This window comes from Protopterus annectens, chromosome 17.part0 (genome assembly GCF_019279795.1).
Source record: "Protopterus annectens isolate FY-2018-M chromosome 17.part0, PAN1.0, whole genome shotgun sequence".
NCBI lineage: Eukaryota > Metazoa > Chordata > Ceratodontiformes > Protopteridae > Protopterus > Protopterus annectens.
Window position 1 is genome coordinate 549,469,096 of NC_056751.1, and position 20,787 is coordinate 549,489,882.

The 20,787-nt window shown below is 37.4% G+C and overlaps 1 protein-coding gene across 10 annotated transcripts in view; it reads left to right on the forward strand.

Moving 5' to 3' along the window:
• BRSK2 (BR serine/threonine kinase 2) overlaps positions 1-20,787 on the forward strand; it is a 2,790,504-nt gene that overhangs the window by 2,251,204 nt on the left and 518,513 nt on the right. For all 10 annotated transcript variants that reach the window (XM_044059311.1, XM_044059313.1, XM_044059318.1 and 7 more), the window contains exon 11: positions 4,178-4,275. In XM_044059311.1, the coding sequence (XP_043915246.1) occupies positions 4,178-4,275 (98 nt within the window). The remainder of the gene's footprint in view (positions 1-4,177; positions 4,276-20,787) is intronic.

Genomic DNA, 20,787 nt, shown 5'->3' on the forward strand with positions numbered 1-20,787 from the left:
TAGTCAGATGGTATAACAAACAAGCAAATAATGTGAAATCTTTCCACTATTTACAGCTTTATTATCTTTGGATAGGTCAGAAGCTAAGAACTGCAGCAAGCAACTCTCTTAGTTGAAAACAGATCATGCTCATTTTAAATAAAAAAATATATTAGACAGGTATCTGCTAATTCAAAGTAGTTCATCCTGGAATACTGAGTTTAGGAAGAGTTCTGGAGCAGATTCTGACAGCTGAGATAATTTTTTCCATTCCAAGGCACATTTGTTTGTGTCTTCTACATGATGTCCTTTGTTTCTTGATTACTCGGTTAGCTTAATGCAATGAAATGGCACTGTCTGGTTAATTTAATTGAACTCTGTTTGGCTATGATCGAGACCAGATGGGTAAGAGTAAATAAAAAATGTGTATGGAGTATCTTAGTGCAACCAATCAGCCAGCACCAGAGGCAACCCCCCTACATATGGGAAGAACATATGTGGTAAGAACTGAACTACAGGCTTTGGAATTGTGAGGCAGATACCTTACCTCTAAGCCATCATTCTACATGTAGCCATTACAAAAAAGTGCCACATTTGATGTCCAAAGAAAATAATGCAAACACATGCCAAGCTTATGAAATCTCAACATGGTCATCAGAGCTGATGTGTGACCAAGTCTGTCTCAGCTGTGACCATTTGCATTGTATCCTGAACTATTATTAATATCAGTTTAGTGAAATCATCCCCCTCCACTGCCACTTAAACTATTGATGCCTTACTTATTAGCTACTCATCACCTGACAGTGATGGAGTTAGAAAAAAGATGCAACAATGACGTGCTCAAAAGAACACTCCAATGGGCATTATTCCAAGATTGTTTGATGCAGGTAGACATACCAGATGTAAATGATCGAGAGTCAAAGGTTTAATCTCTGCTCTAATGCATTTTCTAAGTTTACTGGTAATTTCCAGGCTTCAGTCTGCTTAACAGGCACTTCCACTTCAGGTGAAAGGTCCAATGCCACTAGTCCTGCATCATCATGGTCACCTAAGCCATGAGAGGAGCAATGGAATTGGTATTCATACATTCATATTTCCTAGATGCACTCAAATACATATCTTGCTTTACAATTTGAATATGTATATTGGTTAAGAAAATGAAATTTTTTCAGTAACCCAACATCTGCAGCCACTTTTGAAGAAGATTATTAATGTAGGCTAAAGATATCCAAATTCCCTCCATTCTGTCCCTGAAAAGCTACATTACTTTTATAAAGATGAACTTAGTTGTCTCAGTGGTTACAGGTTGTGTCTTACAGCCTCAGGGTTCAATACTGATGTGTGTTCACTACCTTTGTAGAATGCACATGTTCTCCTTAAGCCTCAGGGTTCAATACTGATGTGTGTTCACCACGTTTGTAGAGTGCACATGATCTCATTCAGCCTCAGGGTTCAATACTGATGTGTGTTCACTGCCTTTGTAGAGTGCACATGTTCTCCTTCAGCCTCAGGGTTCAATACTGATGTGTATTCACCACCTTTGTAGAGTGCACATATTCTCATTCAGCCTCAGGGTTCAATACTGATGTGTGTTCACCACCTTTGTAGAGTGCACATGTTCTTCAGCCTCAGGGTTCAATACTGATGTGTGTTCAGTGCCTTTGTAGAGTGCACATGTTCTCCTTCAGCCTCAGGGTTCAATACTGATGTGTATTCACTGCCTTTGTAGAGTGCACATGTTCTCCTTCAGCCTCAGGGTTTAATACTGATGTGTGTTCACTGCCTTTGTAGAGTGCACATGTTCTCTTTCAGCCTCAGGGTTCAATACTGATGTGTGTTCACCACCATTGTAGAGTGCACATGTTCTCCTTCAGCCTCAGGGTTCAATCCTGAAGTGTGTTCACTATCTTTGTGGAGTGCACATGTTCTCCTTCAGCCTAATGGTTCAATACTGATGTGTGTTCACCGCCTTTGTAGAGTGCACATGTTCTCCCTCAGCCTCAGGGTTCAATACTGATGTGTGTTCACCACCTTTGTAGAGTGCACATGTTCTCCTCATGTTTAAGTGAGTTTTCTCAGAGCAGGCTGCTTTTCAACAATACTTCAGAATGTACTGGTTAATCTGCTGCATACAATTATCTATATACCGCTGCACTTCATTTATGCTTTCTGTTGTATCCTAGGTAATCCCTGAAATGACCCGGTAAGAAAAGACAAGTTCACATAACTGGTTAGCAAATAAAAATTAGACTCAAAAATCCTAAGTTGAACTTATTTGTTATCATTACATTGTGGCAGAAATGTATGTTACCTGAGTATTTGGCAGTTTATAACAGATTTGGGAAGATGACTACACACCCACTTCCTTCACTAGCTCCCTTATTGCTCAGTTTGAAAATTGTTTATATATATATATATATATATATATTTTTTTTTTTTTTTTTTTTTTTTTTTCTTTAGCCAGGTTACTCCAAATAGACATGGCCTACTTTCTGGGGAAACCTGAGGTGGTGGTCATATTGACTGGTGGAAGTTTAGTGAGGGCACCAGGAATGCTTCTCTGTAAACATAAAAGTATAACTTATTTTATAAAATGAATGTAAATATGTTTTACATTAATAAACTACTTATATATATATATATATTTAAGCTACCACCATCTCAGGCAGATAAGACCTTGATTTCTCATGTGTGATATTTCTCGGGACTCCTTCCAGTACACTAATGTCCCAGTCCTTATATGGCATTCTGTACTGCACACAGTACTCAAGGAGTAATTGGGTCAGAACTGTGCACAGTACTCAATGTGTGATCAGATCAGAATTGCACACACTACTCAAGGTGTGACAAGATCAAAACAGCACGCAGTACTGTGTGACCGGATCAGAACTACATACAATGAACAAGGTGTGATTGGAACAGGTTTGCAAACAGTACTAAAGGTGTGATCAGATTAGAACTTCACACAGTACTCAAGGTGTGACCAGATCAGAATTGCATACAGTACTCAATGAGTGACTGGATCAGAACTGCGGACAGTACTGTTCTCCAGTACTGCTGGCATAAAATTATCCTTAAATGGAGACCAAAAAACAGCCCTGGCCAAATTGGTACCAGCTTGAGCCTCAGTGAAAACAACATGTAAGTATCGAGAGTGTAGGCATCAGTGTTGTAGTAAGGATGGGGAAAAAAGGGCACCTGCTCTGGGTGCCATCTTTTAGTAGTTGCTGAATGTTTAAAAGCAAAGTTTGTCAGCTTGGAAACTGTCAATTAAGCAACACCAGTCAGTTAATAGATAGCTTGTAAACTGTCACGCTATCTTGTTTTTCAGTGTAACTAAACTACCCTTAAAATGTTCTAATAGTCTAAATTAAGAGTGTGTAAATTGTCATCCTGTTCTTCAACACATTTGACAGTTTACAGACATTAAGTGATTAAGTTATGATGGCTTATAGACAGTGAGAGGTTGGTGACAAGCAGGTGCGTTGCCCAGGGGGAAACATTCCTTTGGTACAGTTCTGATAGATACCAGTGGAGGTGACATCTGTCTTTATTGCACATTGATCCTGCAAAAACATTCTGGCAAAAATAAGCACAAAGCAAACATCCTCACTAGGTGGAAGCTATTGCTGATTCTCTGGCATAAAGGTGGAAAGGAAGGATATCCTCCCCCATGGTGATATGTGGGGATGTTGCAACAGGTGAGACATGAAAAATAAATAGGGGAAGTATGATTAGATAACCAAAGCTGGTGAGTTAAGAAAGTGATTTATGGATTATTTCATTTTTAGTATAACAAAATAGCAAATTATAACGTGTCACCCATGTAGTATTCTTGTGAAGGAAGTTAAAATCTGCTTTAAGTCTCTTATTATGGGGTCAGTATTGTACAGTGAAAGAAACTTTTTTGAGAGTTATGAATACCTGTGCCTCTCTCATAGGAGCAGACATTTCAGAAATACAAGAACATATAAGCTGAGTACAAAAGATGTGTGGCAGCAGATAAAGTGTGATAAATCAGTGGATACAGGGGCATTGCAGTGAACAGGAAGATTAAATTGTACACTGTGTGTTGCTGGATGTGATTTTTGTCCAGGAAATTTCTTATTTATTCTAACTTGACTAAATTCATCAGAGTTTTACTCAATACACTTAACACCTGATTAGAACTGGTTTCTGTTTTTTTTTCCACAAACAGGGAAAACCAAGAGAAGATGATTTACTTTCTCCTCCTAGATCGAAAAGAGAGGTATCCAAGCCATGAAGATGAGGATTTACCACCTCGGAATGAGATTGGTGTGTTCTTAATGTTTTGACTATTATTTTTTTTTGTCAGTCCTTCATTATTCATGTTGTTTTCTATGCCACTCACCGGACATTAAGATGCAAGTCCTTCTTTATTATACAGAGATCTCATGTCAATATATTTGGTAGTAGCAGACAAAAAATGTTGTGTGGACTGAGCAAATACTGTTTTTTTTAATACCTAATTTTATCAGTTTGTTGACATTGTAGTCTCAGTATTTTGATTAAGGTTGTCTGTTTTTCAGAAGCAATTTGTAAGTATAAGACAATTAAATGCCTTGCTTGATGTCACATTTAAAACTAATGGTACAGGGCACTTAAATTCAGTTCTGTTTTTTTTTCAAGCAAGAATTTTGTGTGTGATTGTGCTAAATTATGGGCTGGCTTAATGGTTAAGGTGTTCACCTCACAAACACAAGGTACAATGTTCGCCACCTTTGGTAATTCTTTGGTCATTAGCTAGTCATGTACTAGTCTGTGGACTTCTTCTTCTTCTTTCAGCTGTTCCTGTTAGGGGTCACCACAGCAGATCATCTGTTTCAATTTCTTCCTGTCGTCTGCATCTTGCTTTGTCACACCAACCACCTGCTTGTCCTCTCTCACCACATATATATACCTTATCTTAGGCCTTCCTCTTTCCATCTTATCTGGCAGCTCCCTCCTTAGCATCCTTTTCCAATATACCCAGCATCCCTCCTCAGCACATGTCCAAACCAACACAATCTCACCTCTCTGGCTTTGTCTCCAAATCATCCAACCTGAGCTGACCCTCTAATATACTGATTCCTAATCCTGTCCTTCCTGTCCATCCTAGTCACACCCAACGCAAATCTTAATATCTTTAACTCTGCCACCTCCAGCTCTAACTCCTGCCTTTTTGTCAATGCCACTGTCTCCAACCCATATAACATAACTGGTCTCACTACCATCTTGTAGACCTTCCCTTTCACTCTTACTGGTACTCGTCAGTCACAAATCATTCCTGACACTCTTCTCCACCCTGCCTGTACTCTCTTCTTCATCTCTCTTCCACACTCGCCATTACTCTGAACTGTTGATCCCAAGTATTTAAACTCATCCACCTTCGCCAGCTCTACTCCCTGCATCCTCACCATTCCTCTATGCTTCCTCTCATTCACACACACACATATTCTGTCTTAGTCCTACTGACCTTCATTCCTCTCCTCTCCTCTCTAGAGTATATCTCCACCTCTACAGGGTCTCCACCTCTACATGGTTTCCTCAACCTGTTCCGTACTCTCACTACAGATCACAATGTCATCTGCAAACGTCATAGTCCACGGGGACTCCTGTCTGATCTCGTCTGTCAACCTGTCCATCACCATTGCAAATAAGAAAAGGCTCAGAGCTGATCCTTGATGTAATCCCACCTCCACCTTAAACGCATCCGTCACTCCCACTGCAGACCTCACCATTGTCACACTACCCTCGTACATATCCTGTACTACTCTTACATACTTCTCTGCCACTCCCGACTTCCTCATACAATACCACAACTCCTCTCTAGGCCCTCTGTCTTATGCTTTATCCAAGTCCACAAAGACATAATGCAACTCCTTCTGACCTTCTCTGTACTTTTCCATCAATACTCTCAGAGCAAACATCGCATTTGTAGTGCACATTCCTGGCATGAAACCATACTGCTGATCACTAATCATCATCTCCCTTCTTAACCTAGCTTCCAGTACTCTTTCCCATAACTTCATGCTGTGACTGATCAGTTTTACTCCTCTGTAGTTACTACATCTCTGCACATCACTCTTATTCTTAAAAATTGGTACCAAAACACTTTTTCTCCACTCCTCAGGCAGCCTCTCACTTTCTGAGATTTCATTAAACAATCTGGTTAAAAACTCCACTGCCATTTCACCTAAACACCTCCATGCTTCCACAGGTATGTCATCTGGACCAACAGCCTTTCCGTTCTTCATCCTCTTCATAGCTATCCTTACTTCCTCCTTGCTAATCCATTGCACTTCCTGATTCACTATACTCACATCATCCAACCTTCTCTCTCTCATTCTCTTCATTCATCAGCCTTTGAAAGTACTCTTTCCATCTGCTCAACACACTCTCCTTACTTGTATGTACGTTTCCCTCATTATCTTATGTCATCCTTACCTGCTGAACATCTTTCCTAACTCAGTCCCTCTGTCTAGCCAATCGGTACAGGTTCTTTTCTACCTCCTTAGTTTCCAACCTTTCATACAACTCTCCATATGCCTTATCCTTAGCCTTTGCCACCTCTCTCTTTGCCATGCACCTCATCTCCTTTCTTCATCTCTCTGGCAATCCCACTTCTTCTTCGCCAACTTCTTTTTCTGTATACCGTCCTGTACTTCCTCATTCTACCACCAGGTCTCCTTGTACTCCCAATCATAGACTAATTGTCTAAAATTCACCTATGAACCTTTAAGTTGCTTAAAAGCATAATTTCTAAAGATTATACAACTAAACCTTTATCTCATGACTAAAGATGCATGTTCAAATCCAAGCCTCTTTTAGGCATTCATTAAAGCAAGAAGGACTGCTGTTAACCTGATCTCATCTTTTATACCACAATTTCAGTCATTTATAAAGGGCATTCTTAACATTGCTTGACTAATCAACATCTTCCTTATCATGATTTTCTCATCATTTAATTCAAACCTTTAACTTTGTTAAACTTTAATGTTAAAGTTTCAAATTTTGTTAGAATATCATCCAGTTCATAGTATTTACTATTCCAACGTATTTAATCCATAAAATATTACATCATTCATTACTCGTCTCAGGAGTTTAAGCCATTACATCATACTTTGTTTCATGAACACCATCAGATGTAAATTCCTTTAACAACTGTTATTGTGTGTTTAACTTTATTTTTGCATCTGGGTCTCATATGTAGCTCTGACTTTGTATAGTGGGGTGACATCACAATTATTTGTGCAGTCATGGATTTCATTGTTACATTATTAGTTCTAGCTTACTGTTCTGTTATCCGTGTACTTATCTCCTGTAAAATTAATGTATTATGAATATAAACATAAATGTGCTTCTCCATTCATTTTCCATCATGCATAATCTACCACAGAGTTTGTAGGGGAAGCTAGAGCTTATCCCAGTACTCAGTGGGTGCACAGCATATAAATTCAGCCTGGGTGTCAACCCATTGAAAGATGCTCACACAGATTCACTGTTATATGGCATGCATACCCAATGCCATAGTTTAAAAAATTGGCAGATCTGTAAGGCACATCTTTGGGCTATGGGAAGAAAGCAGGCACCCATTGAGAAAAGTCTGCATCAAACTGTGAACAAAACGTAAGAACCAAGCTAACAGCTGTACTACTGTACCATCCTGAATCTGCTTATTATTTTAACCTTATTTCTGTCTTTATTAATGTAAAAGATTCAAAAGCATTAATACTTCTAACAGTATGTATGCATTGGAGTGCATGAAGGATTATTACACTTTACTCAAGACTGGTTTAGGAGATTTCTCCTTTCACATCTGTGTTGCACTGAGTGCTCCCTCTCCCCTGCAGCATCCTGAACTGATTGTTATCTCAATTGCTTTGATATCAGCCACCTTGACGCTTACTCTCACTTTCTTATGCCAAATCATTGTGCTTCTGTGGCTCTTTGAGTCTTTCTTCTATTCTGCTAAATGTTTGTACTTTTCTCACCTTAATGTTTCCTGTCCCTACTTTGTGAATCCCTCTGTTTGTAGTACTTTATCTCCAACAATGTTATGCATTCTTTAAGTTTTCATAGTGCCACAGTATAAATTGTTCTGGTACTCTGTTTCTTGCACCTCTCCCTCCTGCACCAAGTAGTATGTTTCTCACACTCATTAAGACTGTGTGCCATATTGTACTACACTGTATGTTCATTATGCAGTAATATTACTTCCAGGAGTGTAGTTCCCTCTCTTTAATACTGTTGGTCATCTCTATTACTTATCCTTTTTCTGCTTCTCTAATACTCTGCCCCAGAGAGTACTCCTTGCTCTGTTTCTACCTTCAGTCTTCCTTTCTGTCACTTACTTCTCTTCACAGGTTCATAGGTAAGTACTAGGCTAGGGTCATTTTAAACCTAGCCAATTTTGCTTCCAAAGGTGAGAAACAAAACCCATACCTTGTGTCTGTAAGTTTAACACCTCAACCATTATAACAACCCCGACCCTGCTTTCAAGGCCTGATGAAGACATCATTAACATTAAGATTAAATTATGTTTTATTTCTGTATGGAGATCTTGAGTTTGGATTAAATGCAAAGAAGATCACTTGTGCAGAATTATCTTTTAACTGTAATCCAGAAACCAGAAGCAATATATGTTAATAACATGCATATTCGTGAATACAGGAAAAAGGAATATATATATATATATATATATATATATATATATATATATATCAACTAATACTATGAATGTGGAATAAGTTCCTATGGATGCAAGAACAACAAAGGATGCTAGGCATTTTAAAATTAAAACTTTTAAGATTAGTTTAATGCAGGGGAGAGAAAAACTGCAGTTAAGGCGGCAGTGGTTTTAAATGGCCTTAATGTACTGAACACTGATCTTTAATATTTATAACATTTCTTCCTTAATGAGATTACCTTCTTCCTACTTTTGGGATCTTGTAAATATTTTTGTCTTCTAAAAAATAGAACTGTCTAATTTGTGTCTAAAAGATGTACCAAACGTCCGCATTCACACTGTTAGTTGAGATATATGCATACCTTTTAACTGTCAAACTGATAGAAATACAAAACTTGAAATTTCAATGTCATTCTGTTCTGCCACTTGTATGTATTTGAAATCCTAGCATTATTCTGCAGACCTCATTAAAAACATTGTAAGACAAAAAGATGCCTCATAGCAGATAATAACTTAAAAATGTAAGAATATAATAAATATGTTTTAAAGAGGACTGGGAATTTCATTCTGTCAAGGTTTGTCAGATTCCTAATTGATGGACTTCATTTAGTAAAAACTGCTTTGCACAGATTCTAAATGACTTATCTGATGATGATTATACATAAAGAAATGTCAGTTATGCTCCAGTATGACCTTAAAAAAAATTTGCCAATAATATATTTGGATGTTTTGTTGCTGTGGACTTAAAGTCTTACATGCTTTAGGGCCTTGTTCTTTGTATTTTGTACATGTTCCTTAAAAGTGAACGTGTTGTTAATTGTAGCCTGTAATGTCTGTAAATAATTCAAGTTGTACAATATCCAGAATTAATTTGTAGTTAAGTGCATTCTTACTAAAACTCATACCTTTCCATTTCTTAGCACTAAGTTCTAGTCCTGTATTCCTTGGCCCAGTTTTTAACTTCTTCTAGGTTTTCATTTAATTTAAATATGTCTGTACTATATAACAGGACTATATTTATTTTTCAATCATCATTTTTGGCATCCAGCATAATTTAGATTTTGTAAAAGAGACAAATGTCTTGTTAAATATATGGAACCTTTGAATTCGCCAGTAAGAACTTACTTTCATTTGAACCTTCTCCTAATAACCTTATTGTCTGTCTGCTGTTTGTTGCTTTTCATGTACATACACTTGGAGAACCATCTTAAAGGAGAACCACAACCACAGCCCAAAAGAACATGTTTATTTTATCATGTCTTGATGTTTCCTACAGTTTAACACCACTTTTGAACTCTGTATACTTTTTGTATTTTTAAATGTAATTCCAGAGTCTGCCCACATGGGGTCTGGCATCTTGATTTTTTAGTCTACTTCTAGGTACCCCACAATGCAGTGTTTGGCTTTAAAGTATTACATCATAGTTCTTAAGCTCCTGTCAGTGCATTGACTTTATATGTGTTTTCACATATACCCTGCTTTATTTTAGTCAGTCAGGTTTAATTACCATTTACTGCTTTTTAATGACTACTTAAAAGATAAAGAGAACAGGATAAACACACAGAAAATATTCTCAGTGTCTGTTATTTATTTTTCTTTATAAAGTGTCCAATTTCCATTCTTGCACTATCCACCTACTTACAGTGGGATACTTATTTTTGCATAATAAAAGAATGGAAATTGGACACTTTGTAGTAGTCAATTTGATTTCCAGATAGTCCAGAAAAAAGTGGATAGGTGGCAACCCTAACCAAACAATGTGTTACCAATTTTTAGGTAATAAGAATTAAAATTTGAAGACAGAAAGAGGCTATGGTGCAGCAAAAATAAGTATCCCACTGTAAGTAGGTGGATAGTGCAAGCCAGCAGTATAGAAACTTTGTCTCGTGCTGTGAGCTATCAATCACAGCAGCAAACAGCTCAAATTATCTTTGCCACTTTGAAAGATACGAAGGGGAGGTGCTTTGGGGGACTATCTGGAAATCAAATTGATTCTCCAGAAAACACTGCACAAACTCCAGTATTCAGTTTCAAAAAAGGAAACGGACTATCACAGTTTGTAAAATCTGCTGATTTACTATGCTTTTTTACAGAAAAGCATAGTAAATTGTCTTAAAGAAGGCATCAGGAACAAAAAAAGAGGGCGGTCCCAGACACTGATGTCACAAAATGGGTGGGATGTGGGTGGGAGAGGGGGTAATGAGCATGGTTACAGTTGATACGAGTGGTGTGACCTTACTCCAGTTTTAGCCACAATAGCCACAATGAAAGGTAGCAACCCTATGTTTGGTAAACCTTCCAAATTAATTTTTCAGGGATTCCTGAGAAAGTAAGATTTTTAAATACTTGTGTCACAAAGGCCATAAAAATTAAAACATTTTTGTTTTTATATAGCACTGTGATGCACTTAAAATAAGACATTTTGAATCAACATGCATTTTCTAAACAATAGTAATACAAGCGTAAATTATCACATTACTATCACCATTGATTAACTGAAACGTTATGAAGGAGAGGTCAAAAGTAAGAATAAAAAAATCATAATCATTCTGCAAAGTCAGGGACATTTGAGATGTATGGTCTTGGGCTATTGACCTCTTATTGTACTGTTGTCTGTATTTGCTCCCTGTAATTTGTCTCTTGTAAATGGAGGATTTATCCAAGTTGTCTGCAGTAATTTTCTTAAACCAGTATGTCATTGTTAATGGATCTTCTCCGGTTTATATTTCACACATTGTAACTCAGTATGCAGCCCCCTTCACTGCTTTGTTTTTCATTCCAGTCGCTTCGGTTTTCATTTCTCTTTATAAATCCATACTAGCCAGGTTTCTAAACTTATCATGTATGCATAGTATTTTCTTTTTGTCATGCTGTCTAAACAATTCTATATATGACAATTCCAACAAAAAGCAGTATAGAGGATGTATAATTTTCTATTTCTTGTTGATGCAGTGTACTTTTAGTATTTATAGCAGCAGCATTTTCTAAGATTTCCTCACCTAGGGTGGTCAAATCGTCTGTCTTGTCTAATAGCTTGTGTCACAAATGAAGACTGGGCAGGCCACCCATGTTGGATTCTTCAACTGTGATCTCCCCGCAAATTGCAGATTTGAGTTTTAGCTCACTACCTGAAGGTACACAGCAGCACTGATGTCACCAAAACTCTGGCTAGGCTTATAAATGCCCTTGGGCAGATAGCCTAGTGTGAACATATGAAACTATATGTCATATTATATAGACCTGAACTATTTAATGAAAGGTAGGCAGTGTGACATCTCTCCTGTGGGCCAGTAATCAAGGATTCTTAATCCTCACCACTCACAACTGTGAGGGACATTCACTTGGAACAAAAATAGATAAGTATTTCCAGATGCAGCTTTCTGCACCAAGCACAATTTCCCTTAACTCATTCAATCCGATGTAGCTCAGGAAGTTTGCACTATAACTTTCAATGGGCGGAGCCTAAGGCTTTTGACGGAATCAAATTATTTCCTCACATTTCAAACAAATGTTCATATCTTTGGAACCATAGGGATTACGAAATAAGTATAAATGGCAAACTCTTCAGCACAAATTATTTTTACAGTGATAGCATTCCTTATGTTCTTGGTCGTAAACCAAATTTCATAAGTCACATTAAACACAGTAACTATTACATTTGTAATACTTTGTAAACAACTTACAATAGTTCAGCAGCCACTCAAGTTACACATATACTGTCAGCAGCATTGCATTAATCTAGCTGAGAGCTGTCATTTGAGGCTAAGAGTTCTGTCTGTGTTACTTGGTTGTTGAGATATTTAGAAAAACTTGAAAATTATGTCTATAGAAATTAATATCATAAAAACAAAAATCAATATCTATTATATCTATTTCCATGCACTAGACAGAGGTTGAATATTAATGCAGTTGAGTTTGCTATTGTGTAAGCTTTAAGATGAAATCTTTTAAAACCTTGTACATAGTATCATTTTGGAATTGATAATGCAAATATGAACAAGCAGGATTTGATGCCTAGAGGCATCAGTACGAGTTAGCAATGAGTTAAGAGCACACAGGGAACAAACTCCTGTCCTGGAGCTGGGTTTCTCTCTCTCTCTCTCTCTCTCTCACCAGGCCTCAAATAAGACTCCACACTGACCACAGCTGTAGAGTTGAGTCCTCAGATGAGTGTTCCAGGCCAAGTCCTCCATCACCCTCTCTGTGAAACCAGTGCTCTGTGTCCCTGCTCCAAGCAGCTGACATGCACACTCTTTGATATTTGATTTTCATACACACACACACACACACACACACACACACACACACACACACACACACACACACACACACACACACACACACACACACACACACACCTGGGAAAGGCTGGCACAGATTTGCCAACTGTGCCCGCTCTGCCCAGACTATAAGGTAGATACTGCCACTAATCCAAAGCCACCTACTCTAAGGCTCTTACAAGAGTACCAAATTATACTGAGTAAAATTAATACTAATACAAATGGTAGTGTTTGACCAATGCAGCAAGGCTTTCAGGAGCGGCCACAGTGTCACCAAATAAATATAAGCACTCTCAAAGGTTAAAATATTCTCTAAAAGACCAGCCACAATGAAAAGTTTAAATATATATAATATTAAATAAAAGAACATGAAAATACTAAATATCTATTTACAATAAACACCAGAGTTTCATTCACAGGAAATATTCAACATAACAGCAATGGAAAAATTCACACAGATACAGAAAAACAAACTTAACTAATATCACTATATTTTCCTGATTGATCTAAAGAATTACTATCCCCTAGTTCACTTACTAGAGCAAGGCAAGCTGTTTAGGTGAGTGGCCCTTCTTGTCAGGTTTCAAAAATAAACTGCCCTGAGACTTCTGTCTCATCTAGTATTAAAACATAATTTCAGTGCTAGATTACAGAATGATATTACATACATCTGGTCATCTGACTCTGTTTCCCACACTACCCCCTTTACTAGAAACTGAACCAGAATCTAACACATGTCATAATACACACACATAGAGATTTGTTAAGATGTGTTAGAGTATCTTGAAGCTGTAAAACCATTTCAAAAACTTCCACATTTCCAGGGTAGCAATTAGCTCACCTGTAAGGACAATACAGTAGGATTCCTATTCCTGATTTTTTACAGACATTTTGTCTCTGGCCACAATCAGGACTGTAAGATACAACCTTTATGGCATAAATCAGTCAATTTAATTTCAGACTATTTTTCAAATGTAACTGGACTGTAATTAACCTCTTCTCTTCCAGTATCCCCTGTTACAATATATTCATTTCAACAGTTACAGTACAGTCTGACATATGGGTGTATTTAATTTCTCTCCAGCAGGACCCACTGTTGGTACATTTTTAACACAAGCAACTTTACAAATACATTTTCAACACAAGCACCTGTACAAATCATCCTGATGTAAAAATGACATATATTTTTTTACAAAACTCCAGCTAGCTATGCTGGCATATGTTACACATCCACTGTCCTACTTATTCTGGCATAGCTGACAATACCTCACATCATCACAGGTAGGGTAACAGTTTAAATCAGAAAAGTGCTGGAGCCTTCATCATATCATCACTGCCAGCTCTACTGGGTCTATAGAGTCTTACAGTTGTGATCCTGATGTTGGTTTTACTGTTGGGTTCTAACAGCTCTTGCCAAAAGCACATTATATCTAGTGCCTTTTCATTCACTTATCTTGACTATATGTGTGCTTTACTGTGTACATATACTACAAAATGTACCTTCAAACTACCTTAGGTTCTTAAATGCAGTGCTCACAAAAAGGGTAAATTATTGACTAGGTAGTAGAGTGTAGTAGTACAGTGATTAACATCAATGCCTTATAGCCCTTGGTTCTCCAGTTAAGGACTGAGCAGGAATTCTTTGACTGCAAACTCTATGCATCCTCTTTGTGTCCATCTAGGTTTTTATGATTAGTCCAGTTTCTTCCTATATTCTAAAGATGCTCATAGGTAGGTACTAGGCTATCAGCCCTGGGGCATATATAAGCCTAGCCAAAAAGGTTCCCTGGCCTTTGCCACCCAAGGAAATTATTTTTCTGTGCCCTTGTCAAGGAGTGCTGCAGAAGTGATCCCCAGGGTGAGTTTTCTGTTTCCCATCTAGTCGTCAAGATTTTTTCTTAAAGAGGGCCAGTGAAAAGCTTTGCTTGACATGAATGTAATGTAAAAGAACTGGCAATCCTCAAAGCTGACTGTAGGAGTGTGTGTGTGTGTGTGTGTGTGTGTGTGTGTGTGTGTGTGTGTGTGTGTGTGTGTGTGTGTGTGTGTGTGTGTGTGTGTGTGTGTGTGTGTGTGTGTGTGTGTGTGTAAATTTGTGCAAAGCTTTGCAGATATCTTAAACAAGACTTTTAGCTCATAGGTAAGTTATACACTAGTTGCCCTTGTTGTCCATTTTAACTTAGCCAATTTCCCTCAATGGTGAGAATCAGATCCTGTATCTTGTGTCTGTCAGGTAAACACATTAACCATTGTGTCAACCCCAACTTCACATAACATTATAGATTCACAGGTAAATACTAAGCAATCAATCTACAGACTATTACATGCCTAACCAATAAGCTGACAATGACCAATAGTGAGAATAAAACCCTTTACCTTGTAGCCATGTGATAAACACCGGAACCATTAAGCCAACCCCCAACTTAAATGTAAAGTATGCATGTGCAGCACACTTTCACCATTCAACAGCTTAATATATGTCATATGTTCAGAGGTGGGCTTAGAACATAGTTCTTTGGGAATGTTGACAATCATGAGTCATTCACATAACTACAAATACAACACCACTTCAGCAATTTTAGGTTAAGTACAGCAAAAAAAAAAAAAAAAAGTTATGTCAGTAGATGTCAGTGACATGCTTATGAGTTTTTGCTGAGAATTCTGACCAGGGTTTTCAGTAACAAAACATATATGAAGATGGTAAAAAAGTAAACACTGGCAGCACATGGTATAACAGTAACAGTTAGTTGAGGACAGTGTATAGAGTAGATGGCAATCTGGATCTACTACAGATGATCGAACTTTTAAAACATCTACTTTCATATGGCCGAGACCATATTATCGACATTTCAAAATTTTGAACACCTGAAAAAAAATTAAAACAAAAGAAATTCCTCAATGTTTTTGCAGGGGGGCAACCCCCTGCACCCCCCCCCAACCGCTGCTATTTAAATATACTAACTCCAAGATTGCACTACAGCGAGGAAAATGGAAATTTTCCTGTTCTACACTGTATGGCGATCCCCGTTCAGATCGTTCAAAGTCTTAAAACTTCGATCGTATGGACTCGGCCATATGAAAGTCAAAGTTTTGAAATTTCATTCATGTGTAGGGGACCCAGCAATTTATATAACAACTGAATTAAATGTGCAGTGGTGTTTAGTAATAGGGCGTTTAAATCTGGCCAGTGTGCAAGTGTATTTATCAGCGGTTTGATGTGCAGTTATAGGTTTTTCACTTACAGAGTTAGATAGTTCCATAGTTAGGCAATGAAAGCAGTGAACATCACATCATCCTACTGATTTATCGAAGGTATGGGTTTTGACATCCTGGCCTGTGTAATAGAGTTGCCATGGGAGAGAGTATTGTTCCGTTATTGATTTTAATGTGACATGTTTATTAAAAAGCTATGAGATTAGTAAGTTAAGAAAGTATTTTATTTAGTTCTTTTTTATTATCTTTATGTCTAGCACCACCGCCCCCCCCAAAAAAATCCTTTATTTCAGCGCAAACTATTTTAATTCATATTGGGCTTTATTGTATTCTGTGCACATAATACAACACTTCAAACAATGCAATTAGCTGATTTAGTAATGAGTAATTCACAAAGACGTGAGCACTTTCCCATATTATATTTCAATGTCATAATCAAAAGAGAAAGCATTTGCTACCCGCCGATATTCCAGCACAATGCACAAGGTTTAATTAAGTACAATCATCAGCATGTAAAAAAAGATATCATTAAACATTGGCAAAACATCAGAGTTTGGGGGTGGGAGAATTAATGACAGATGTTAATGGTTGCTGCTTTCAGAAGAATCATTCATTTGGGGAAGCCTGATATCCGCTTAACCTCTTCGCATAAAATCTGGTTTTGAAATTAGTCAGGCTTCATCCCAATTAATTGTCATGCTAGTGTGTGCTTTTTGCTTATGCTTGGGAGAACATTAGGAAGCTGCCTATGAGGACCTAGCCATTTTACTCTTAATCACAGGACTATAGGGAAGCCTGAATGGCTGGTATGGTAAAGAGTAAACCATAAGATTTCAAAGTCAAATGAGTACAGGCGATCACTGAATGCTATCTTTCTTGTCTGCTATTAACCTCTTTCTTCCTGCACTGCAGTGTCATTGCAGCCATCCACTGCTTGAACCGGGTACAAATGTTTACAGAACACAGAGTGAGTTTTAAGCCTTCCATTGTGAGAAATGTCTTTAGTTAGAATTTAGAGATCACTGCCTTGGTGTGACAGCTTCTAGCTAGTGGAAAAAAAGTACAAATGACACAAAATATTAAAAAGAAACTTGCACAACTGAATCTCTTAATCCAGGGAGTTTTGTGAGTATCTGTGAACTGTCACTGTAAAACGTCATTTCTTTTTGAAGGTATTACTTGTTAGTGACCCTTAAAATAAACAGACTTTTGAAAAAAATAAGATTGTGTTTTTTTGCATTTCTGTGATGTAATTGTATCACTGAGTTAGATTTAAGTAGTTAAAACCCAGAGAGCAGATATTTGTAATATACAACTTATGAAACCAAGCCAGAATGTACTGTCAATGAAGTCACATGACACCTTGATACACTGTTTAAACATTTGTTGATTGTACACTGGATTGCATTATTCCCATGACCATTCATATAAGTAACTATAATTGAATCTGGGTTTTTTTCTAATCTCTATTTAAAAAGAACTGTTGGCTATTACTAATGAGTAAACTCATCTTTATTGCACAGGCTACCTTTTTAAGTTTTCTTGACTTTTGCTATGTTTAAGATGCATCAACATACATGTTGAAATTGGCAAACCATACCAACCCATTTATTTGTAAGTGTGACTGCATAAAAATCATTCATTCACGCATTCTCAGATGTCTGCTTTATTCATTTTAAGTTTGCTGGAGGCCAGGGCTTTTCCTGACATTCAGTAGATGAACAGCAGAGATAATAAATCTGGTTGGGAATACAGTCTGTTTCAGGACACACACACACACACACACACACACACACACACACACACACACATTTTTGAAACGCATGCCAACAGACAATTTGCAGGATTGCTAGTTTACCTATGTCATGTGTTTGTGAAATGGAAGGAAAATGAATCACTCAGTAAAAACTCATGAGGACATAAAAATAATACAAAGGGAGCTCCTGTTATAATCATTAATGTTTCACTTTTCTGTTATATTAAAATTTTTATGTTGTTACAAATTTGTAATAATAAATGTACGGGTCTATATCAGAACATCGAAGTATTAAAAATTTGAATGTTCTGATATCGAACACTATTCAGCAAATGCTAAGAGTAGCGAAGCTGCAGAACAGCGAATTATTTCCTCGGGAAAGAATTTGGTTGGCCATTTCTGTGGCTTCGCTATTCTTAGCGCTGTGGTGGAAAGTTACGAGTTGGGTTCAGATAAGTGTGTGATTGTTTGTACATTAGGGTTAGGAGTGAGTTAAGTGAGTTAAGGTTAAGGCATGGGATAGGCGTGTGTGTGATAGAGACAGACTTTAGGGTTAGGGGCTGTTTAAGTGAGTTAGGGTTAGGGCGCGGGTTAGGTGAGTGTGCGATAGTGATGGACCTTAGGGTTAGAGTTTGGGTTAAGATAAGTGGGTAGATAGTAGTGTATGTTTAGTTTAGTGTAGCGTTAGATGTAGGAATTTAAGTGTATGTGTGTGGTTGCTGTTTGTTTGATGTGCTTGTGTTGTGTGTATGTGTTTCGGAGCAGCAAATTTTTTTCATGGGAAAAAATTTGCTGTTTTGAATGTTCGATATTTTCATGTTTAGATGTTTTGGGGCCGATGAAATAGCGTTCGCTATTTTCATCTTTCGATAACGTGATATAAACGCTAATGTAGTTATGATAATATAATACAATTGTAATACATAATGCCATAGCAAAATAAGCACTGGTTCACTGTCTGTTATATAACTGAAATACCCAAGTAAATATCTGTGCATCTAATTACTGTACTGCATGCTTTGCATATTGCTGTATTCTTCCTTAACATTTATGTTTTAATTTCATTGGATGCATACAATCTGTTCCCTGGACTGAGCCTGAAAATGGCCTAGCAGGATCAGAGTTCTACTCTGGTTAAGGAATATACAAATAAATGCATGAGTAATACCAAGTAAATAAAGTAACATGCCACTTATCTGCATTAATCGTTAGGTTAAAAGCTTCTGTAAAATGTAGAGAAAGGAGCAACATTATACTCTGAGATTATTTATCTTACTTCAGTGTAATCCAATGAAAGTAAATTCTGGCATATTTGTTTACTAATCATATGAAGTGGGCTGATCCAAAGCCTTTTTCCAGCCATAACATAGGCTTAAGGAAGGCAGCATGCACACATAGTCATCTACTTAAAAATGAGCTCATTGTTTCAAAAACAGCATGCAGATAATTGATAGTTTCTTGAGAAAACAGAAAAAATGTTTAGTTGCTGTTGAAATTCTTAGACCACAAGATCATGGGAGCCACTATCCAGTTAGGCAAATCAGCAAAGCGGAGTGCGAACGTAACTGAGTGTACAACAGTGGTCATCATTCCAAATTCTCTCTCCAAGTAGAAGTTCTTATGAGACATTGAGGACTTGTAGGCTTAGTCTTCCAGTAAACATGTTTGTTATTTTTATTCCACGCAGTCAGTACCAAACTATTTCAAACTGAATTGGACATGGTATAGTAAATAATGTGAGGTTTGCCTGAATAATAATTATTCTTTCTTACAAACTGAAAAGTTGTGTAGCATTAATCCAGTTTTGCTTTATCAGTAAGACTAATGACTGGTGTTTTTCATTGTCCCAGCTCTGAAGACTCAGCAGAAATAATGTACTGTAGATATAATGCAGTATGAGTTTTTCATTCTGTTCAGGATAAAAGGGAGATGTTTATTATGAGTGATATCACAGCCAAACCAATGTACAGATGTCTACAAGAAGGGACACGCTATTGCATAAGTTAGCATGCTGCCTTTTTGCACTTTATTCTTCAGGTCCTTTCTCAACCGAAGTGCCTTTGCATGAACTCTGCAAGCGTCCTTGTGGTTGTGATGGTTTTCAACCCACCACCCAAAGACATGCCCTTAATGAGGTGGAAATGTTCCATTACTCATAGATGATTGTGTGTCTATGTGCATGCTGTGATGGAATGGTGGTGCCAGTCAGGATTACTTTCTCTGCCTTGTGCCCACCGATTACTGTGATAGGTTCTGGCTTCCCTGTGATCATGAATGACATTAAGTGGTTAATCTGAAAATGAATGAATGCTTGCATTAATGTTTCCAGTGAAAAATAACTTTTACTCCAAGGTGTTTATGCAGTCCAAACTGATCATATGTTCGTACCTAGTCTGACTTTAGTACACCGGCTTGTACTAACTGCATAGACCACACCATGTTGAAAGCTTAGAGGAGCAGGGCAATTAAAGATTTACCCCAGACTTTCTGTACGTCATCTGTCTGCACACATTTGCTGCCTGCAGGACATATTTCAGTTGACGAGAATATATGAAAAGTAGTCATATCTAGCAATGTAAACATACCAAATGAAGTTAATATGTACATATTGTTTCAGAATCTGCTTAACATCACAAACCAAGCAAACTCTATAAAGACACTTTTGTAAAACGTTACCTTGCCAAGAAGCATTCAAGAGGAATGGGTGCATGTTTTCAGACACAGTTAAATGTCTATTGATTTTCTTTTTTATACTTTATTTCACCATAGCATTTTATTACCATGTTACATATTGAAAGCACATTTTATATAGAAGTGTAGTATTTCTGTGGCTAAGATTTCTGCATCTCATTTCTCGGATTTGAGTTTGGATC